At 35.2% G+C, this 25,177-nt stretch overlaps 1 protein-coding gene across 1 annotated transcript in view; it reads right to left on the minus strand.

Annotated features, from left to right (window-relative positions):
- The window catches only part of ZNF804B (zinc finger protein 804B), a 203,329-nt gene that overhangs the window by 9,721 nt on the left and 168,431 nt on the right, over window positions 1-25,177 (minus strand). The window contains exon 2 of the mRNA XM_065731289.1: window positions 16,978-17,121. Coding sequence (XP_065587361.1) covers window positions 16,978-17,121 — 144 coding nt within the window. The remainder of the gene's footprint in view (window positions 1-16,977; window positions 17,122-25,177) is intronic.

The raw sequence follows: 25,177 nt of genomic DNA on the forward strand, positions 1-25,177 counted from the left end.
ACTTGAACTTGCAAAAGCCACAGTTTTCCTCACTAATAACCTGTCCTACCCTTCTGACAGGCACACAAATATCTTTCACAGGTGATGAACAAAAGTGTGCAACTGAGCTGGTATCTGAATGACAACCCTTGAGCTCAGCAGGTGTGCCTGAAAATTAACATAGCTTTACACGGTAATTGCATTTTCCATGTAATAGGGTACTTAACTGGGCATCCAAATACAGGCATGTGTCATAAAATATGATTTATTTAATTGCAACTGTGTGTTCTGTCCTTCACCTGCTACATATTTTGTTGCTGTGGAATTATATTTCATTTTTAGACTCATGTTCTATTCTTTCTCTGTTTTGCATGTAAATGAGCATGTGGACACTGCTATATCTAAAAGTAACCCATCTGTGGTTGTTTTTTTTTTTTTTTTAACCCACACAGAATATTAAAAGACCATAATGTAACATTCACTGTTAGAGAGTGACTTACTTACATAACTGGGTTTGAGTCACGTTAGCTCATCTATGTAAGTCCCACTCAAAAATTGCTGAATATGTTTTTTCCTCCTAAACTCCAGTATGATTCATCAGCAGATTCAAAATAGTCAATGGAATTCCATCTTCTCTACCTACCTCTGCTATATACATTGCTAACCAAATACTTCTACCCGTACTTCAGCAATTACTGCAAATTTCTAATTTGCCTAATTATTTATTTTTTCATTGTGGCCGGTACACCTGTAGCATACTTATCACTGGCTGCAATTGTGGTACACTGAGTGTACTTTATTTCCAGAGTTCTGACCCTGTTTGTTCTTCCTCCATGTGAAGGGGAGAATTTTTATGGATTACCATTCATCTGATTAAATTCAGATGCCTGTGGCAGTTTTTTGATTTTCTAACTGCTGCTGAGGAAAAATAAGCCCTTTAGGGACATAAATGCCGCATCTTAAAGCACCTGTCTAAAACAAGTGGAATAAAGTGAGATGTAAAAGTAACTCTTCCTTTTCAGTGGATGCAGATGGCATTAATGGTGACTACCTCAGATGGACAGCTTTTGATGGACAGAGGAAGAGCGTGCTGTTGGTACATTGTCATTGCTGCAGACAGTATTCATTTCTACAAGTTCAGTAAGTGACTACTTTTTATTAATGTACTTGTGGCATATGTAAAAGAAAGTCAAGGAAAACATTTGAAACTTCAGTATAAACCATTGGCTGCTTTTCAAAGTGATTGATTTGATGGAGTATATATAAAAAAAAAAGTGAAGAGAAGGTGCTCATTGAAAAGCACAAATACATTGAGAAGCATGAAGATGTGAATGGTTCTCTCATTCCTGATGTCTTGGTCATTTCCTTGCAAGATTTTTCACGCTCTTTCTCAAAGAGGTCTTTGGCTTCAAAAGCCTTTGTCTACATTTCTTTCACACACTTTCTCACAATTTGAGGACCAGAGGGAATACATTGGTGGAGAACTTCTCCTTTTCAGAATTCTTCTAGTGGTCATGTTCAACTTCTTATAGAGGTCTACATAGAATTCTCAGAATACCTCTACTACGGTTACTGGAGTAAATAGGTGTTGCTGCATGTACATTTAGAAGAAATTCTGTTCTTCACAATGGAGTAACTACTTTGATTTAAATAGAAGGCAGCTTTGGAAGAAATTTATTACAATTTCACTCATTAAATCAGAAAACAGGTCAGTGTGAGTTAAATGATATTTTCCACTTACATTCAGTTTTTTCAAAATATCATTCACACTCAATGCATCTCACAAAATATTCTTTACTTTAAAGCACTGCAGTCCGAGATAAAAATGCAGTATGCCCTTCTGCTTACTTCAGTCAGCATCGGGTATATGTGGCCTGTCATATACAAATAGCATTTTCTGAATCTTAGTCTATTATCTAATGTATGTGTTTGAGAGCATGATTGGCTTCACTTTTCTGAAAAGCACCTTGAGTTCTAATCAAATTCATCACAGAAGGGTCAAAAGAGAAAAAGGATAGAATATGATTTTCAGTAATTATTGTCTTGTTTGTAACCCTAATATTGGAACCAAGTACGTTATTTATAAATTGAATTTGCACTGCAAACCATAACATCAGAATGATAAAGTTAATGGCTGATGCTTACAGTATTAGTCTCCAAGTGAAAGGGAGGAAACAATAGTATGAGGGAAAAAATGTCAGTCCCTAGACATGCCCTACTGAATCAAACTGTCAATGAATGTTTTTGATCACAGGTCCAATTAAAAGGATAAATTACAATTACAACTGGAGGACTTATTTTCATGTTTCTTCATAGAATCTGTCCCTACATCTTTATTTATGTTATGATTTGTTATAAGATCTGATACTGTGCAAGGGATCATGGTGCCAGAAAGCAACAAGATCTACTGGTTTTGTGTCTTTTGTGCGTATGTGTGTGTGTTTGTGTGAGCTTCTTACTGTTCTGTTATATCTGTAAATATTCTTGCTAATTATTCTGATTTCACCCACTGGCCAAATTATGAGTTTGAGCTAATGTAATTCAGGGTACATTTGTGTGGCACATGAGAAATTACTAAGTACAGCTAAAACAGATGGATTTCAGGAGGTCATTTCTGCATGCGAGAGGACAGAACAGGAACTTTGTGGTAACAATTCACTCATTTGAAGGCTTCAGCTATTTGTGGGTTCAGCATATGCTCTGCTTGACCACCCACATTTATATCATTTCCAGTGAATTTGTTGTCATATGCTCCAGCATGCTGGCTGTGCACAGTAAAATTTGATTAGACATTCAGTACCATTTTGGAGCAAAGAGTAATTTACCTAGTACAAGTAACATGCTAGGAAGACAAGAATCTTGGGGCAAGCCTACTTCTTCACTGCATGTTCATGTACAACCTGTCTCATCAGTGCCTCTGGTGCTGATTCTTAGCCATAGAAAAGCAGCAGTTTATATATTTTGTTTCTTTTTCTTTCTCATGTAAACATCTGAAATAGGAAAAAAAACTACAACACCAAAAGCAAACAAACAAACCTGGTATTACAGATACCATGCAACACTTTCTCCTTTCGAAACTTTACGTAGTTCTTGTAATCTTACTGTAAAAATGCTTCAGCCTTCTCCACATCTTTTTGAAGCCTACCTCACAGTTTAAATTTTCTTCATTTTAGTTGTATCAGTGAAATGCAAAATCACATATATTTAAGTTTCAGTTGTTCCAGAATTCAAAAGGCAGTTCTAATGAATGGCCTCTTTATTTCTTCAGTGTGGTCATCAGACTTACAGAGTTACAAAAATCTCAGATATCAAATGAAACACATCCATTTACCATGATAACCTTTTCCAAATAAAGAAATGAAGGTAAAGAGAGATGGAGTAATTTATGAGAAGAACAAGGAAGAGGACAAATCAGCACCTACAAATGTGCATTTAATTAGCACGCCTCACTCGTTACAAGCTCATTGAAGCAAGAGGAGAGATAGCATCTAAATTAAACCTAAATTTGATTTACCTTTATCATCTGTTGATTCTTTGATACTGTGATAGTGATGAGGAAACTATGATAAAGCATGAAAGAAGTCCATTACAAAACATTTTGCTATGTCCATAGTTTACCTAAAGGAAAGTCAAATCAGTAGGTCACTACATAGTGGCTCTGGACTGCTCTGCTAGGGAAAAAACTCATCACTAAAAGATCACTCTAATATGTACTTGAGATAAATATAGTGTTTGTGATAGGAACCTTTCACTGCACTTCAGATGATAATTAATTTGGTCAGGGCAAGGGGTGAAAAATCCTATATGCATGAAGGATATTAAAACTAGATATAGGCAGAAACATCATCAAATGTTTCGAGGAAGTAGAATATTGCTTTTTCTAATAGAAAGTAGTATCCATCCATAAAAAGACTTTTAGGTTGTTTTACTTGTTAAATCAAATGCAAAACATTCTTTATCTTCTGCTTACTTGAAGAAGACAGATCTCTTCTGGAGTAGGAGAGTTAAAGGTAACCAGAAACCTGGCTAGATTATTATAACAAAATGTCTGATCAGAGAAAAGGAGGCTTAATAAATGGCGTCTGCATGTAATATTTGTCAATAAAAAAGACAGCAAATGACTTTCATAATCATCTGACTGAAACCTCTCAATAACACAGAAGTGTGGAAATCCTCATTTCCTACTTTTTAATATATAAATTGAAAAAATCTATTTTACGTAAAACAAATCATATGAAATTAATTATAAAATGATTCTTTAATAATTTAATACATACTTCTTTATGGAGTGCTGTATCAGTCCAGCCAGCATTTTCCCTGGCACTGAACTCAGTATGACTAATTTTCTTATTTATTCTCTTTAAATACTAACATGGTTTCCAGCTTGATGTAACTTCCTCTAATGCTCTGAGACTTATTAGGAATCAACATTAATGAACAGGAGAGTTTACGGCCATCTCTTTCCTAACATTAAATGTAGGTTACCTGAATCTGCTGATATAAAAATATTTAGGTTTATATCATGCTGTTTAATATTCTTCCTAGCTGCTGCTAGAGCGGTACTTTGCAATCATCATAAACATCATAAATGTGACTAAATCATCTGGCTTTGCCCCAAGTATAGAGCAGAAAACCGTATTAAATAGTCTTTTTTTACATCACTGCTGACAAGTAACTCATTTCTTTTTGGATCAGAAGATTCTTTATGTCTTCAATATGCTTTCAGAAACCTTCTTGCCCTCACCTCTGATGACTACAAATTTTCCTTTTGCTCTTTTTACTTCCTCTAACACTTTTTTCCAATTTCTTCACTCCTGATTTATTATCTTTACTATCCATTTTTCCTTTCTCTCCTTTATTATAAATTTAAGCCACAGAGAATTGACTTTCCTTCTAAACAAGATTAGCTGTTTATAACCTATTTAGTCTTTTTTCAGTTGTGGGTTTTTGATTCTTAAACCATCTGCCAAACACTCTTTAAAATTTCCTAAGTCTCTCTCACATCTTTCCATTTTCATTCCTCCTTCAAACATATTAGATCATACTTTTCACTCTCATTAAACTATCTTACTTAAAAAAGTTTATGTTACTAAATACAGCCTGATCAATTTTTCCTATATGCATGTGTTGATCATCATGATACTAATTATATGTGTGTTAAAGATCTCCTTTATAGAGTCTCATAATGTGGATGAATTCAGTTTCAATTTAAAACATTTTTTGTGCTACTCTTGGGAAAAGGGATGCCCACAGAGGCAAAAAATTCAAAAGGAATTATCTGTTAATTTTAATTTCCTCGTGCGTGGGTCTGGAGTAGCACTTTACGTTCCAGTCTTTGGTTTATTTACAACAGGAGATAAACAGATGTCCTATTTGTTTTCAAGGTTAATTCACTCCTGCCACAGCCTAGTTTAGCCTTTGATTATCTGAGATAATCTTCTGAGAACACATCTCAGTAAATTATGAAATTTACCGATTAAAAATTGGATATTCTGATATTTCTTTTCCAATTCTGTCTCACATAATTATTGTGTTGTGTCCTTTAATTTTAGTGCTCTTTCGTCCCTCTCCATGACCTATCCATCTCACTTCCCAGTTCATCAACATTTCCCACAAAAACCACAAAAGTAATAAGGTGCTTCCTAAGCAAATTGAGTGTCTCAAGGAGAAAAATGACCAAACTGTGCAAAGTAAGTGGTCCCCTAATTTTAAATATTGTAAAGGCAATGATATTTTAGTCTATCTAGCACAGTTTTTATTGCCACTTACTTAAAATATTATTTATTTTAAATCTGTTATTTGTATTTGGTCCCCTTGAACAAACTGCTGTTGCGGCCTGCATTGTCCGGGTCTTTCACTAGGACAGGGAGCTAAAAACATGCACACAGTCAAGTGTGTGTCTCAGCCCACTGATGTGTAACAGATCACTGAGCTGCAACTTGACGCACTTCCATTTTGATTCCATAATTTAAAGTTAATTTAACACTGCTCTAGAAAATGATCCCTTGAAAGTGAGTGGAAATGAGCACCTTGCATATTTTGGAGCTAATGGAAGACAGTATTTAATGTCCCTCTTTTTCTTACCTGCTCTCTAGTCTACATCTCATTGTATTCACTCTTAAATTAAATAATGCTGTAAATAAACACTTTTTCATGTAGACATGGAAACTTTTTAATATGATAAAGCTGAATTATCACTCACTGCTTCGAAATTACGTTATGCCTCTTCTCAAATTCTCTGTCACTTGACATAAACAATTTTTTGAGCAAGCTTTATTTTATTATTTGCTCTCAGCAAAGTTTTATTGCTCTAAAATGTGATGCTGAGCTTTTATTTACATCATTGCTTTTTATTCTAGTACTCTACTACAGCTCTGAATTTATTTCTTTTATAAAAGTATGATTGTAAGTTTGTGTACTCAAACAGAACAATTCTCTTTAAATATGCACCATCTCAGACAAAACACAGCGATAGGAACTGTATACTCTTCATCGTAGGTGACTCAAATGCAGACAAGAAGTAGGGAAACTACTACTATTTTATTTTAGTTTTTGGAAATAATTCTATTGTTTTTCCAGGTATTAGCAGTTCAGGTTTTTTTTTTTTTTTTTTTTTTTTTAAAGACGTTCAGCTTGATGAAATCTACAAATAAATAGGGAATTATATAAAAAATGATTTTAATTTCCTAGAAATAACAGAAAATCACTACAGTAATTACTGTACACTTCTTACGTGCTTCAAGTTTAGATTTATTGGCCTATGTTTTGCATGCATGCATGTTTTCAAATCATAGGCTTCATTTCCTGCTTTAACCAAGCACAGGGACATTATGCTGTGCTAAATTCCAAAATAGGATGAAATAAAAATCTAATCTTGGCTATTGAGATCCATCATTACATAGAATCATAGAATGGTTTGGGTTGGAAGGGACCTTTAAGATCATCCAGTTCCAATCCTCTACTACAGGCAGGGACACTTCTCACTAGACCAGGTTGCTCACAGTCCCATCTGGACTGGCTTTGAATGCTCCCAGGGAGGGGGCATTCACAGCATCAGTGAAAAATATTGATAACTGTGATTTAATAAATTGTTTTCTTTTACCTTTAAACATGTTACTTTACCCAGTAATTCCTCTGCTAATTGTGACTTGTTCCTGCACATAATCTGATTCTTATCTTAGTCTGGAGATCCAATCCAGACTCACAATAAACATGATAATTTATACTACTTCTTCTGGATGTGATCAATTACCTTGCAGAATCTCACAGATCCTAAAGGGAACGTGTAATCCAAAACAATGGAATGTTGCATTTCTTGCACTTATGTTTTCAGTATTTAGAAGTTTTTGTTTTGAAGGAAGAAAAGCCAAGAATCCTTTAACATACTAACATCCTCTAAACAAGCAGGGAAACATACATAGAATAACTCCTACAGGATTCCAAGGGGCTTATTTCAATTGCTTCATATTTATGCATTTGTTTTAAGAAGCAGAATTTCTTTTGCAGAAAAATTTAACACTTGGAATTTCTTTACCTTTTTGTCTTATGAGAGACGTACAGTTTTGAAAACTTATTAAAAAATGAAAGTTTTGAGTGTTTCCAAGTAATAATGTCAATTCATCTAAATATCAATGACATGTGGAGCTTTAAAGTTACATGTTTGATCATGTGGATTTTGACTCAGGAATAGTAAATGTAATGTGTGCTTGTGTTACAATTAGTATTTTAAAACATTTTGAAAGTTGCACTGTTGAAACAGTGTATTTCAATCTTTCTGTTTGAAACTTGATGGATGTAAATATTTCCAGAGAAAAATATTTCTGAATATCTCACATTCCCACAAAAACATTCTGCTTTAAAAATAGTGTTTTCTGATGGAAAGACTGTTTTTTAGGTAACTTTGCATTTGGAATCATTCCTTTTTTGAGGCCACATCACCTATGATAATATATTTATTTGATATTCATGTGAATATAATCTGTATTTCTCTAGATATTCTCCTGAAATTTAATTTAAGAAGGTGTTTAAAGTGCCCTCATCTTTTTAATGGCTCCTAGTGGAGCCTAATTATTACAAAATCGCTAAAGCAGTGAAACGATAATTGCTCTGGGTTACCTTCTTTATTTTTCCCTTGGAGACACATTAAAAGATGTTAATTAATGCTTTTAACTAAGAAATGATAATAAATTACTTATCCTACCATCCTTATTGCTATCTTGCTGATACACAGAAATATTTCTGGTTTACTTTTATATATTTCTTTCTGTTATAAATTCCCCTTAAAGACATACAAGGTGCATAGTGGATTTCCTCAAACAAAAACATTGTTGATTAGCATGACTTTAATGCTCCACAGGAATCAATTACACAGCTAAATTCTTGCACATTAATTACTGCATGGAAGGTACAGATGGTCAAAAATGAGCATAAATATAATGGATACAGATCCTAAACAGATGTTCATAGGGCCACATATACCTTTGTGGTCACCAGTAGGATTAGAAGAAAAAATTCTTTCTCTAGAAAGATGTCAATAAGAAAGCACTGTTTAAAAGTTATACAGAAGGTAAAAATGATTCTTCTGCAAATATCTGATGATAAAACTGTTTAATTGCCTAATGTTTTCAAAAGTCTGACCATGGCAGAAAATTGGCCCAGGATTTGTGAGGATTTGTTGTAACCTGCACAAGTTAAATACTTTGCCATTCTACAAGTCACTACACAAATATAAATTTAAGTACTCATGAATAGACAACAATGGAACACAATCATAGCATCTGGTAGTTCTTCCTTTCTATCACTTAAAAGCAGCTTCCAGATCCTGGCCTTAAATAATGCTAGTTATTCCAGATCCACTGATTTCACAGGTGTGCATGCACACATGCACGCATATGTAAAATCTGCAAAGTATGTGGTCTACAAACAACATTACCAACTGTTCATCAGCCTTTTGAACCTGGCACAGAAAATATACTGTCAATTTGTGTCCCCAGACTTGCTTAATCATCAGCAGTGAATTGACATTTATGGAATTGCTCGGGTTGGAGAAGACACTCAGGATCTTCAAGTTCCAACCTCAAAATGTTAAAAAAATTGTTCCCCAAAAACGGCTCTGACGATTTAGTGTGGAGTCATGTTTTTTTTCCCCCTTAACAAATCTTATCCTTCAGATTCCTTGTTCATTTTGGTTATACTGCATCAACCATTCCTCCTGCCTGAAGATCTAGTTATAAAACTTGAGCAATTAAAAAGTGTACCCTCTGAGAGGTATGGAAAGGACGCCTAACATTCTCTACCCAGCATTCTTGGTTATAGCTATTCCTTAAATGCCAAAATCTGATAATAAACTTCTGTAATTCCTTATATAATGAAATACTTAAGAAATATCTTACAGTCATTGGACCATCATTAACAACTATGAAATTAAGTGTCCCATGGGTTCTTTTCCAATTTAAAGAGGGTTAAATTGCTAATTTACATGCTAATTAGCATTTATTCTAAAGAACACCAAATGTAATTCCACAGCATCTAGCATTTAGCAATTTAGCTTATCTAGATGTTAAATTTGAAAGCAACTCTGTGTTATTTGTAGTAGTTTCTGGTGACATTTCTTTGGAATCCGTTGCCTGAAGTAACCCCCAGTTGCCAAAGCGTGCTCAGTGGTATTTTGATAATGCTGCTTCTCCTGCTCTGGAGCTGCTCTGGTACACGCACTTCCTGTAGTGTGCACTTGAAGCATCTCCATGCAGCATAGCTAAAAATTCAAGCCTCCTCACATAACATTTAAGAAAACAATGCATGATATCATGAATTAAGCATTCATTCTAAGATCACCCCAAACTGGTAAAATAAATGCATCCTTACATCCTACTTTTGCTCATATGCTGTACATTAACCTCTGCTTAAATTCCGATGTCATCCTGTGTTGCTTTATGCTGCCTTTATTTACATCAGCTTCTGCAATGTGACACAACCTGATTGCCTGTTTCACTTCATCACAGCTTCAGCATTTCAAACATCCTGGATTGCAAGTGCTTTGAAGCAAAACAGACATGATGTAAACATGCTTTTAGAAAGGCAGCATTTCTCTATTTCTGAATAACAGAAAGAAATATACAGGCCAATAAAATAGAATATTTTGGTCTTATATTATCTATCAGTGATACAAGATGGAATTGTATTAGGGTGACATCATTATACATTTTATTTTATTTTTTCAGACCCCAGTGATATTTGATGTCATATTAGACTTTTGTATTATTTTGAACATATAAAGTAAGATTTTGTGCCAATACGACATTTGTGTTATTTTTGTTAAAGGAGGTACCTTTCAAAGTACTAGCTAATTTTCTTATATCTTACCTAGTTGATTCGCTCAGTTCCTCTGCTTTAACTGGAATGGCTTCAGTGTCAGTGGCTGACCTTGAACATCTCATTTTGTGCTTTACCCTGTTATTCCCCTTTATTGATGGATTACTTCTCCAGGTATTTATGCTATTTTCTTCCACACACACACACACCCCTCCCCTCTTTCTTTTTTTGGACAATCCTTTCACTTTATCTTCCAGTTCCAGAACCATACTTCCATGCCATTACATTCTCTCTTCATCCACCGCATCTATTCCCATACTTACTTCCTAAACTTAAACTTCATGTTCAACAGCTTTGTCCCTTATACAAGATAGATTAATTCTTTCAGTATAGCCCATCTTTAGCACTGAGTGAGAGAGCTTTCCTTAAGGAAAACAACATGACATTCCATGAATAAAGATTGTATTAAAGAGCATTTGCATAAAAGTATCAAATAAGGTCAACCACACAGTATTGATTCTGGTGTCCTGGCGCTTCTCTATGCTTTCTTTAAAATAGTATATACATTTATGTTCTAATTTATTAAAGCCAGGAGTCCAGAAAGAAAATTTCAGCCCAAGCTCTAAAGCAACAGCAGTTAGGTCTTAAAATACAAAGTGTTTGGAAATTTTAAAAACAGGAATCACAGCCAGTTCTGTATTTAACTATCCAATAAAGACTATAGGGTAATCCAGTTCATAATCAAAACTAATTTAAGAAGAAAAGTTTAAAAGGATTTAACTCACAGCAATAAATTCTGAAAGAATGAGATGAACATGCTAAGACAATGAGAACTACTCAGCAAGAAATTATCAAAATCTCTCTCTTCAAGAAGTTACAGGAGTGAAGTCATTTTGGGGAGGATGAACAAGAGCACACAATGGAAAATCAATGTATGATGAAAAGCTATGAATGTGTGAAGCTACATCAGAATTAAAGCAAAAATCACTGGTTTCAGAATGAGCAAGAGAACAGTGTTTCTCTAAGGCGGAAAGATACTGAAATGATACAGTAGACTATAGAAATGAATTATTTCCTTTCAGCTTTTGTTTTCATATGACAAAAAACAAGACAACGGAAATGTACAATGTGTGCATAGTAGATCAGTGAATAAAATTACAGTTAGATACTTAGGAATTCTTCTGCTTCAAAAGCAAAGGATTAATGATAAAATAAATATTATGATGAAAAAAGTGCCAGACAAAATGTATATTTTGATGATCATTCTAAGTATGTTTCTATTGGAGATAGTTAAAACATAAACTGGAAATATGCTTGCTGAGCTCTAAAAATAAATCGGCATTTCACTGAAATTAAAGAATAAAGTGTGGGAAAATCTGTTGATCACATTGAATCATACAAGCATTTGATTTCAGAAGCATCTGATATAGTTACGGTGAATACTCTGAAGATAGAAAAAAGAAGTAATAACTTTCAACTCTAAAACCTCTCATAAAACATCTAATTTTGCTTCATTTCATGCATTTTAATATATTTAAGAATATTTACTGTTATTTTTAGGACTGGGCCTAATTTTGCACTTTCCAAATTACACACACAAAATTGCTTGTTTGTTATGGCTCCTTTTGATCATGGCAATTTACTGGTACCTAAGAAAAAGAGGATAGAAACTACCATATATACAAAATCCCTTTCTCATTTCAAGTCTACTTATATACTGTCTGGGTGAATCTAACATCATATCTCTATTTGTTCGCTCGAGATCATCAACCTTTAATGCAAATATGGTTCTGTGTTTCTTAATAGTGCTGTGACAAATGTGAAAGTTTGATTTAAAATATACAAGTATCAATCTAAGCTGATTTGTTGGCAAATTTAGAGGTTATTTTCTGAGGAAAAAGAATAATAATGGTTATGTTCTGGGAAAATGGTGAGTGCAGACTTCAGGTGCACAATCTGGCCTTAAAACTGGAGTACAAGATGAGCAATTGGCCAACCAATATATGAAGGAAAAAAGTCAGAGATTACACATACACACATACGTGCTTTCAAGCTGAGGCAGATCTTTCTCTTTTGGTTAGTATATTCTGACAACTAAATATATGGTACTTTGTCTGAAGAAAGGTTTATGGACGTTGCTGTGTTTTGCCTTTGCTTCCAGATCCCAAGGTGAAAGCTCTGAGCTACTTCCAAACCAATCTTTGCTTCAGATGAGAATTGTTCGGTTAATAAGGGATATGTACCCAAGAGCCAAAATATGAGGTTTTCCTCCAATAAACGTGTACATCCTCAGGAAAAACAATACAAAACAAACAAACAAAAAACCCACCCCACAAAAATACCCTAAAGATGAATGAACAAAATCTCAGTATTACACTAATTCCTGGAGCTTTCTCTGTGTTTACTTATCTGTGCATTTTATAGGTGTTAGAAGTTAGATAGCTAAAATGTAAGCATATTTACTAGCTTTGATGCTTGACAGTAGCTAAATCTCTGTCTGAATTAGAGTTTAAATCCACAAGTACAATAAAGGTGTACTGGCAAGTGCCTACAGCTGTACACACTAAATCAGACCTTTATGCAAAAAATACACCCAAGTGCTAGTATGCATGGATTGAAATACTAATATAAAGATATGTGCATTTGAACTGGAGTAAATTTTAACTTCTGTTCATTTATTTTACAGTACTATAAAATTCAGATGTTTTTTTCATCCATGTGAAAGTGATAATCTGTATGTCTAAACTTTGACAGAAAACTGAAAGACCTGTTTTGTCATCAGAAACCCCAAGATGGCAATACAGCCTTGTTTTTCTTTGCTACTTATTTCTACTGTTATTATTATCATAATTATTGTATTGCAGTGCATGGAACAGATCTGTGATTTTCTCCTCTGCTCACATCAGAAATCTTTGCTGATTACGGAGGATTATTTGTGCAGAAATAGAAAGTTCCCAGTACTTTGACATTAAGTGAATGAATGAATGCTATGAATGACCTGGGGGTGCTAAAAGATTGCATTTAATTACATTAACTAAATAGATATCTCTGCTCAAGTTTGGTTTCTTTTTACAGAAGCGAGAGACTTAACAACACTGTTAAGAAAAAAACCTGTACTTACCTATTATTTGTGACTCAATGTGAAACATAAATTTGAATATAGGTATTATATTTACAAGAAGCAGACTACGTTTGATATCTACACTATAACTTTGAGCTAATTCACACCAGGACTATTGTCTTTTCCTGTGTTCAAACAGTTTACATAGAACCAAGGTAATCAGTTCTGATGCAGTCAACTTCTCTTGGGGAGAACATGAACAAGTGAGAACAGGTATTGTTGCAGGTGCTATGAAGTTTGAATGAGAAGATACTGCAGATTTGCCAAATGTGCTACTGCCCATAACAGCTGCTCAGGAGTTTATAAAGTAGTAGATTTCATAATAAAGAAAAGTCACAAAGGAAGAAAGCTATTTATGTGCTGAGCTAGTGAGACATGCATACACAGGGTTGTATGTTGATGTGAGAAGGAGGGGTGCTTCTGAGGGAACCCTCATTCATGCCCCAGATTTTGGAGAGCATCAAACTCAATGATAGAGAGCTCAAGTAAAGCAGGGTGGGAGTGCAGCCTTCCACTTACACAGAGATTCTGGGATGACTTTATCCAGCCTTGCACTGAGGGAAATTATTTTCCAATAATAAGTAATATCCGTGAGAAATGATTACAAAGTAATACAGCAGGAAAGATGCTGACAACACTATCTAAGACTAATGCTGTCAAGACAGACAAAGAAATGAGAGCTGTTTAATGCTCAGTCGAAATTGATAAATTATATTTAAATCATATTATACCTCTCCAGGGTTATTTTAGTGCTAGAAGACAATGAAACTAGAGACACAGATAATCTTGAATCCTGATTCAGAAATTTTTCTGCGTACATGTGTATACGTTTGCACACACATATGCAATATTTGCATATATTTGCATGCAGTAGTGTGTAGAGAGAGAAAGTATCTGGGAGTACTGCATGTGAATAACCTAACCCAGCAGAAGCCTGGTTGCACAAACAAGGCCAAATTGTTTTACAGTCTTCTGAGGCCAGAGAAGGCAATGGCTATTGTATAAATGAGAGATCCAAAATTCACTGCTTTCTTATATAGAACTGTTTGCAGTCACTGCTAAAAAATAAATTACAAAATTAATAAAGTCATGATATTGGGAGATTAAAGTCATACATCTTTGAATAAAATCTGTTTCATCTGGAAGAGAAACAAAAGTCTTATGACAAGTACTTAGTGTAATATCCTTTTTTCTGTTATTATATCTTCTCTAAACAGTTTAATACAGATTTCTAAGTAGCAGCATTTAGAAGGAAAATTATGAGGGGGGATGGGACTATATTGTATTGTTACTGAGCTATAAAAAGTCTCTCATTTTACTTAATCTCTATTAGAAAAATTTAGCTCAGAACTTATCCGTGTAGATAGGTAATGGTACCCTCAAATTTCTGCTGGGAAACAGAAAGGAGAATGAAAGTTTTCTGGTGGCTACTACACTTCTCAGAACAAAAATTTTGAAGTTGAGATAATTAAAATCACATGAAACCTTAAATTAACTCTTCTCTGAAGATTACCTTGATAAAGTAAGAATAATATAGATTTTTCCATGACTAACCATGAAAGTCAGATTAAATGCATCCATGTTAATTCCCAGAGGCAAGGTTCCAAAACTTGGCCGAGCAGCCATGAAGTGAGAAGGGAGATGAGGCTGAATTACCCTGTCACATCAGCGGGATAGCTAGCTAATCCTACGCTAGCTTGAGCTGCTGAACTACATCTGAAAGGGCAGGATGGGGTGAGCTTGTACTGTCAGTTGATATTCTGTATGTGTCATGCATTTCCATGAGACTCTGAGATCGCAGTACCATCAGTCTGGCAGGTTTAAAAGTACTGAATTTACCTACAAATTAAATCAAGTTTGATTGCTTAAACATTCTGTTTTATAGTGGAAGATTTCAAAATTGCTGCTGCAACAAACAAAACATAGATGGTGCATCAAGAAAGCTGTTTTATTTTGCATAAGCTGTTCTTTGCAGAGGGTGTAGAGAGGAGGGAGGGGCAAAGATTGATTCATTTGAATTCAGATGCATCTCTGACAACTAGAAAATTGGCTGAAGGGTGAAAAATTATTTGTGTAGCAAATGGGGATTTATATGGATTAGAGTCACATGCTTAGGATCTGGAAATGTTTTGTATTATAAGAACCATTTTTACAGAATAATTAATGGAGTTGTGATGTAGGAATTGGTTTGAGTTTAATAAATAAATACATTAGGTGAATCTATCTGTGGTTTGAGAGTGATGGGCCAGAAGAGTCCTATGGACAGCCAAATCTGGGGCAGTTGGATTCGGTGGGAAGGTTTGTCATGGTGCGTGGGCAGTTTATTCCTTTAGTGCTGTGATAGGCGTTTGCAGAAAATGCCAGGATGATTTTCATCTTCTATAATGCTACAAAGAACAATAAGATTGCTTATAGTGAGAGCAAGGAATTCTGCCTTTAGCGCTGTTTGTTGTCCTCAGCATTTATTATTTCTCATTCTCTGGTAGAAATACCTGCAGATTATAAATGGTTCATCGATTTGCAGGGGTAGTCTGTGACCTCCATGTACCCAGAGGTGTGATCACCCAGGAGACATTAATGCCCTACTAACTTCAATGTGCACAAATGCGTAAGAACTTGAACTGTGAAACACATGTAAGAATAAGGAGAAAAACAGTCAAATAAGGTGCATTTATGGAAACCTGCTATGCTTCTAACTTCTTGCATGCTACTTCATAACATATGGTAAGTTACATGAGAGGTTCAGTTCTTTCCTGAACTTTTCAAATGAGTTCTGTAGAGTTCTGAAATGCTTGCAAGAATTAATTGAATTTTTCTTCCACAGTGTCAACTAGAATATGTGTTTTGCTAAAAACAGAGGAAAACTGGGATGCAGGCAGCAAACATAGAATGATAGTAGGCATACATTGGTATGGCACACCTGCTACATACAGACCTGATTAGGTAGGTTCAAAAGTGATGACAAACAACTAATATATATATTTTCCCAATATATATATATATTTTCCTAGAGTCTCAGTTATTTTGTTCTGCATGCAAGGCAAAATATATTCCACCCTGAGAAACTTTTATGAAACACAGAATTTAACTTCAGTTCAACATATGTTTCAAAAACAAAAACCAAACCAAACCAACCAAATAAACAAACAAACAAAAAAAAAACCCCAAAACACCTGTTTTTCTGCCCTTGGAACAGTATGATCAGATTGAAGGATCATGTTGACTTATATACTTACAGCATGATCATATGCCTCCTGAGTCCAAAAGAGGGACCTCGATATTTGAGATGTTTCTTCACACACAACCCAAACAGTTTATAAGTAAGTCCGCATTTAAATCTATTTCTATTGAGCAACTATCTAAACCTATGGACAGCGATCCTTGAAAGGGACACAGGTGGTGTTGGAGATTAAGATGATAAATATTTTACATTTGATTTTGATGAAAAATAACATTAGCATCTCATGTTAAATTGTTCTTTACTTGAGTGAATTTAGAAATCCCCCCAAATCAGGAAGGATAGAAGATGGACTGCTGTAACATGGATGCACAAGTATCAGGTTTACCTGTTTGTGAGCATGGTCATAAGAATTGATGTGGTTGTCAAATTCCTGGTGTTTGTGGTACTGCTTGTCACACAGTTCACAGTAGAAGTTAGCCTTCACATCCTCCAGAGCCTTAGCTGCAGCATTCTCCTTCTCAGCGTAGTCCTGAAAGGCAGAAGCAAAGGGAGATACAGATCATGAGCTCACACTGTTTATGTCGTCCACATTAAAAACACCAGAAACTGGAGCTGCTAGCTCACTGGGCTCCATCTTTGTATCAAAGTATACTAAAAAATGTTTTTTCTCAAGTTCGATTTAATTAATAGTTGTATTACTTGAATAATTATTCTTAGCACTTCCTTTAGGTACTGTAATAAGCAAAACACAGAGAATTAAGACACAAAGGAATACCACCAGGACATGTCCTGGCTTTTGGATGAAAGAGCTGAGCAGTGAGGATGAGTTGAGTGCTACAGCAATTGGCACCTCTGCTTTATCTCTGCTCTTTGAGATGCCATTGCTCAGAAGAGAGCAGCTAGATTTAGCCTGCTACCAAGACAGATTTTCTTTTGTGTACTGCTTTCTACCTCACATCAAATATTCAGCAGGGCCAGGCAGCAGCTGGCTACGGCCAGCTGAGACTCCCTGGGAATGGTGCCACCACGCTGCCATGTCCCTTCCCTTGGGACCACATTAGGGGATGTACCATCCCACTCAAACAGCCCTGCTGAGTGCAGTCATGACCTGGCAGACACAGGCACAACCACTGATGTGAGCTGGCACACCTCTCACACTGCCCAAATGCAGGCATAGGGCCAGGGTGAGGCAAACACAACTGAAAGAAGGGGAAAACATAAGTGATTTCTCCCTCCGTGTCTCTCCAATGATAAGGGCAGCTGCACTGAAGAGACAAGTACTTTCAATATATATCCAGTACACAAAGAAAGCTTAAAACACAGGAACCATTAGTTACTAAACTACAAATAATACACTTAGGTAAAAGGGCTCATTATTCTAAATTGGAAGCAGCCTTTCACAATCTTATATTTTTTACAAGTCCTTCATTATATTACTTTATTATTATTATTATTATTATACTTGAATCTTTTACTTCAGAGTTTAAATAGCAAACTTGTATCTGTCTGACATGGAAAGAATTACTGAAAAATATTGGTGACAGCAATTAATTTTATATTCACACTGACAAGTTGGTACTACTTGAGTGTATGGAATCTGTTGCCAGGGATTGCAGTAATTCATCATTTGCTGTATCAGTTCACTCACTGTAAGACATATGTGCATTTAACCACCAGACTTTCCACACTATGCAGCTGGAACTGTCTGGTTTCACCATCCTGCCTGAAGCAAATCAGAAGTAGGCCTGAGTTGGGACACACCACGTAGCTGGGACACCCCTGCATCACACCGACTGAGAGTGGTCCAGGCACCAGGGGGAAAGCTTTAGGGCAGAACAGAACATGAGCCTTTCAGAAGGGAAGGGCTTTCTTAATGAAATGATAAATTTTCAGGCTGGGACTTGTGCAAGCAGCAGAGATGTTGGCTGTAAACGTGGTACATGAAAGCTTTGGAGAAATCCATGCTGTGAGCCTTGCAGCTTTGCCCTGGTCTACATGGTATCAGTCAGTACGTCTTTCCTGTGTGGGATTGCTAGTGAAGGGAACTTCACCTAAATTAGCCTGCCTGAGAGCTATGAGTAGGACCATACATCTAAGGCACTACCCTAAGCTTCCTCTATAAGAAACAGAAAAATGATAGTCACTGCCAGATAATGATTAATTCTATCTACTTCAAAAACCTATTTTAGGGTGAGATGAAACTCTCTCCAGAAGTGCTATCTCTCTCTATCAACCACTGCAAGACTCTAAGTTACCAATCTGGACTGCATCCTTAATTTTAGATTGCTGAACTCAGGGATAATGAGTTCCATATCGTATCCTTTTACATTCAATTCTAAATCTCCCCACAAAACTTGTATGAACTGACCATCTTGAAGCCAAGAGGTCAAAGAAGAATTTGTGCCTGGAATTTTGATTTTACATCTTACAGATGCTGCCAACAACATGCCAGTTTCTCCCACTGGGCAACATCCAAATAACTTTTTTCCCTGTATTCATATGGCCCAGGTGGATTAGTTTACTGTAATGTACTCAGATTGATTGTTTCAAAAAGCAAATAGCCTGAGCTAACTCACTTCTCCACCTGAGAGACTACTCAGTCATAGTAGCTAATAATCGATTGTATTAGTGGAAAATGTTCTTGTAATTAAACAGTTAAATAGCTTCCATTAGTTATTTAAATCCATAAAGCCCATTAAAAAGTGATACTTTTCAGCTTATGCTTCCAACCCATTGTTTAGCTAACATTAATTATTCACTGGGCCTTTGGTATAATTAAAATGCATAAATTAGGATGTGGATGCAATAGCATTAATTATGCAGTGATGCTGTCCTTGGAAGTCAAGTATTGGAGGCAATGCATTTTTATTCTAAACTGGTAAAAACGTAAGTTTTGCACTTACTGGCAACCAGCCAAAGCATAATTGTTTTGTTTTTCTTTACTGTTTCTGAACTGTCAATTAAGTGTTTACAGCCTGCTCCATCTTTGCTTCTGTTGAAGGAGAAGCCTAATTGTTTGGGGTGAACACATCACATTACTCTCTGTGAAGCACAACTGAAACTGCTGTTCATGAGCATTCCAAACTGCCAACTTTATCTTTCTCAGCAGAAATTAATACAGTTCCCCTAGCATAAAGATGTTTTAAAATAGCAACAAGGCAGCTCCCAGGTGCATCCTAAGATAATCACAACTACCTCCATTGCCTTATTGCTTAATTATGCTTGTCTACCATGGCAAAAGATATAATTTCCTGCTTGCTTATCGATCAGATGCAGGGAAATTGAATGCTACATCACATACTTTAGAAAGGTCATGGATTTTTCTTTCCCTGCAAAGATATAAGAACTTCTTGCAGTATGGTAAATTGTGCACAGTCAAATGAATTTTTACATACAGACTTAGTATCATTTCCCTCTGAGTATAGAGACTGCTGGGCAATTTTGGCACAACAAATATGATAACATGAAAGAGACATGTAAGTACATGTGTAGAAAGCATATGTGATCTTAAAAGCCTTACTACACTAATGTAGCCACAGAAAACTGGAAAGATGCACAAATGTTTCAGACTGGGGAGCACCAATGACAGTGAATATGTATACCACAGTCTCTTAGATTTTAATTAAGATTATACACCACTTAGTACTGCCATGTAACCTGTGTAAACATGAGTGAAGTTGTAAGATAGTGTAAATTAGCAGCTCTGTCTTTGAGGCATGAGAAGCTAACAGTAAGCACAAGTTGATCTCTGGGATGATTCAGGCATTATATAGGTAAGAGCTCCTAAAAAACATGGGTAAACCACTTACCATTGCTGGGTGCAGATAATATGCTATTTAATGATAAATGAGTGCAGAATACACCTGAAAGCATCTTTTTTCCTAGAAACGTGCAAAATGGCTTCATATTATAGATTATAATTACATTCACATCAATTTGGCACACAGAGGCACATAACTACAGTAAATGTTTATATATTGGATTCATTTAACAAGAATACCTCTATCACACATTAGCCTGGAAGTGCTTTCACTTAGCAGTTACTTTTGCAGCATGCTTCCCATTGTGAAAATGCAATTAATGGTATCTGACGTTTCATTTTCTAATATAGGGAAAATCAATGAAAAATCCCATGTAACTGAGTTTTCTAGAATGTTGCAACTGACAACTACTCAATTAGAAATCATTTATTAAATGCAGAGTCTGTAAAAGATATTTCACAGACTGCATGGCCATTAAAGTATGCTGATCCAGACAAAGCAATACTACACTGCTTGCTTCATGAATTGATAGTAAACATATCTGCTGTGTTCAAATAGACTAAGGTGAAATGTAGGTCATGTCACAGTAAAACTTTCAGAGATAGTTTTGTATAAACCCATGGATATCTACACACACTGTGGATGAAATCCATAGTGCTTCAAAATATAATATGTGAAAAAATGTGGTATCATTAACCCATTCTTAGTCACCTATTTCTAGATCAGAATGGAAATATCTAGTTAGTTAGAACATCTAACTGTTACATGGATGTTGAACTCAACTAGTAACAGACAACTCCTTCTTTGAATACCTTAGTAATCAGAGTTGTAGAGTTTTATATCTCACATACAATTCTGTGACTCAGGTTAGATAATGAGTGTTAGTATTAAATACTGCTGCTATTACTAAGGTGCATCTTTTCTCAGGGCCTGTCAGCCTAGAGGCTAAAGGACAAGTGGGACCTACATAAGAAAATATATGAAGAAGATATGGGATTATATTCTACATCAGAGCATTTTAAATGCATTTTCATTAGCAACTTAGATGACAAAATGAACCATGTTTATGTATGAAATATATTAATTAATAATGCAGGATTATAAATGCTTTAGAGACCAGGACCAAGATTAAAAATGACTGTAGTATTTATGAGATATGGGCTAAAATCAGCAAGATAACATAATAATAAGATGGTGCAAAATGCTGTATGTTACATCCACCAATACTAGACTGGATAACTGAGTAAATGCAAATACAATGACAGAGGTACAGGAGGTTAGAAACGGAGAAAAGAAATGAAATGAAAGTTAACAGTGAAAGTCAAGGCAAACCACATTCTGACATGTTAATAGTAGTGTTATATGTAAGATGCTGTGGGTAATCATTCTACTTGATTCAGTATTGGTGAAACGTCAGCTGTAAAATACTAGTGGGTACATCTATACCAGCAAATAACTTCCATCCTGGAACCTGGTCCTCCATCATCCCCACTCTGTATTATACTTCATTCTCAGGCTTTCATTCCAGAGTGAACTTGCTAGTTCCTTTGGATACAGAGCTGAGTGCAGTCCTGGAATAGCAGTCAACTCAAGGACTATACTCTACAGGAAGCAAGAATGCAACTTCACCAGACTCTCTCTGCCCTACATAGTCATCTAACAATTATCAACGCATACATTCTAAGGCATCTCTATGTCACAGCCTTTCCCAAGATATGCAATATTTGCATGCCATTAAAATGCGTGCAGTATTTCTTCACATTTTTTTATACAGACTGAGATAAATACAAATAATATATCCAAGAGTACCACTTTGACTTGAGGAGACTTAAGCCAGGTATGGACATACCCACTTTTCCTTGGGATGCACTGTGTCTGACAGTAATTTCTACATTGCTGGATCTGAGAGATTAGGCCTTACTTTTAGAGCAAACACAACTAGACAATTAAACAGAGTACTTTGAGACAGTATTGTCCCTCATAATTTGAGAAAGATCTGGATATATGCAAGAAACCCTTGAGCAGGACAGTAATCATAAGATATTTAAGGACTAGTGAGTTACCTGGTTAAACTAGGGAAAGTGCATTTCAAATTGTAAATTATTATTTCATTCTAAAGTTCATGTGAGCATTTGTAAATAATTTTGGGGGGTGAAATTGTAAAACTGCTTGGGCTTGTGTGGCACATCTCTGAATGTTGAGGACTATGTATGTAGATGAGTAGGGACAGCAGTTATTGAACTTTTGTTTTGAGTGCTCATTAATCACTTCTAACTCATCCATCACCTCCTGAGATAAATGTATAGGATTTATTTGCTCTTTTTATTTTTTTTCCTGCAGCTAAGCATTGTATTTTTTTTAAATATCTATAAAACTCAGCGGATAAGCAATAGAAAAAAGGAACTAATCAAAGTACATGTGTGCAGTGAGAAACCCGAAGATCATACAAGTGTCCCAAAATTAGAATGCAAAACTGAACATCAGCATAGTTCAGCTTTTCCCCGAATGTTCTTTTTCACCTGAACACAGCTCTGTTCTACTAACTGAAAAATTTGCTGGGAAGTTTTCCTGTGGAGATAGAATGAAAAGCAAATAACTTTCTTCAGCTGCAATAGATATTCACTCACAGTAGGTGTGAATGGTCTTCTAAGAACTTGAATGGATAGCGTGCCAAAATCACATATGTTTGCTGGTTGGTAACATTTTGGTTCACATAAATAGAGCTCACCTCTGTAGGGTCTGCTAGGGAATTCAACCCATACCTATCTGGAATTAATTTACTCTGCTCAAGTTCTGCCATCCTCCACTTTGAATATTCTAGTTATAGTTTATGTCAATGAGTGATGTACTTTGAGGAGTTTCAGAATTATCTATTGCAAGGGAATATATTTTTCTTCAAAAGCAGTAGTACTGTTATACTCAGTTAACTTATAGAGGGCACCTACTAACTTTGGCAAATGAAGGTTTTAATAGTTTTACACACTCAGTTTATTCCTGCAGCATTTTTAGTTATATACAATTTCATTTGCCAATAGAATACTGAGACACGTAAGTGCAATGCTTTTAAGAAGGTTTGATATTGCTCTCTAAGTATAAAGCTGCTAGAACTAATGTGCCAGATCCATCTAAAACCTGTAACTTTAAGTAGTCATAAACATATTCCTAACTCATTTAATATCAAAATAAGGAATTTTGGTTGGAATCAGTCTTATAGAAAATAGGAATTTGAAGAAAGGCACCAGAGGGCCATTCAGATCTTTGCTGTTAATTTATGTTCCGTTTAAGTATACTTAACATATATTTTTAATATCTTCTCTATTTTCTATGAAATAATTAAATTTCCAGATACATTAATTATTTATAATAATAAGTATAATTAATTATACTGTGAAGAAAAGGTAACTTCAGTAGCAATTCTGTACTTAGAGCAACAGCCCCCCAATGATGGATACAACACAAGAACACAAAGGTTGTCACAACCATCAGAGTTGGTACATGACAGTAGAAGCTGAAACAATTTCTGGCTTAACAGTGGAAAAGAACATGGTTTTATTACTGCTAGGATAATATGTTAGGCAGTTAAAAGCAAATACTAAAAGACTCAAAAGACAGAAAATCCTGAAGTATCTCAGAACATTTCCAGCTGATTTGTATACCTTTGGTAACTAGCATCAATCAAGACTCCCCACTAAGGCTTCACTGAAGTTATAGTTCTATATGACTAACTTATAGCGTAGATAGAACAGAAATGCATCTTCTAACCTGGTCAGAAGAACTGTTCCTGTGATGCAGAAGAAATAAATGCACCACTCACTTTTTCTTTGTAGTCCTGTTTTTCTGCACAAATGTGAGTCCTTCAGTGAATCGAATTTTGGCATTATTGTCTGCCTTCCATTGAAAGTCAACCCCTTCAATTTATTCACTCTTTCATTCTACTTTCTCTCTTTTCCTTTCAAATGTTTGTTTTTTTAACCTATCTCATGTTGAGTGAGGTGCTATAAATTAATCTGAAGAGTGAGTCCTCCATTTATCTCTTACCATTCTCACTTTTTCAATTGCAATTTTTAGAGAACAATGTGTGTTCCAGCACTGCATTTATTAGATTATGCAATGTCTTTTTTTTTTCCTGACATCTGTGTTCAGATGAAACCTACTTGACATAACTTAAGATCCTTGTACATTTTGACCTTTTTCTATACAATACTACAGAATCTAACTTATGTTTGGTGTCTTTCTTATTCAAGTTAGGTCAAAGCCCTTTACAAAAAGGATATTGATCATGCAGTAACTGTGTAGGAAAATAAAGCATTTGTTGTGGGCACAGAAATATTTATCACACAACTCATCCTTGCCTGTCAAAACCTTTTCTAAGTAAGTGATATTTTCTTGTGATAAAGACTAATCATGTCGGATAGCTTTTTATAGTCTTTAATAACAATAACATTAAATATTTACATCCTCTTATTTAATAGTATTTGACTTTTTCTTTTCAGATACCATAATGTTAAAGCCATAGCAACAGAGGATAAATGCTAAATTTATGACAAAATATTAATAAACATTTATGAAATACAAATTGGTCAATTTTAACTTTTTATTTTGTACTATGTGTACTTGAAATCTACTTCAGAAAAATATCTTACAAAGCATTAATGATCCATTCATTTAATTGTACTCATCATTACATTATATAGCACAAAATGTTTTCTTTTGCAGAATATGTATGTACATTAGCTTTTCAAGCTTTTTTTTTTTTTTTGGATATTTTTTCAACAGAAACTCAAGACATTGGTTCCTTTCAAAGTGCTCTGTAAAGTTCAAATG

The sequence above is a fragment of the Cyrtonyx montezumae genome, unplaced genomic scaffold (assembly GCF_038088225.1).
Source record: "Cyrtonyx montezumae isolate F1298 unplaced genomic scaffold, pur_monq_1.0 scaffold_14, whole genome shotgun sequence".
In the NCBI taxonomy this organism is placed as follows: Eukaryota; Metazoa; Chordata; class Aves; order Galliformes; family Odontophoridae; genus Cyrtonyx; species Cyrtonyx montezumae.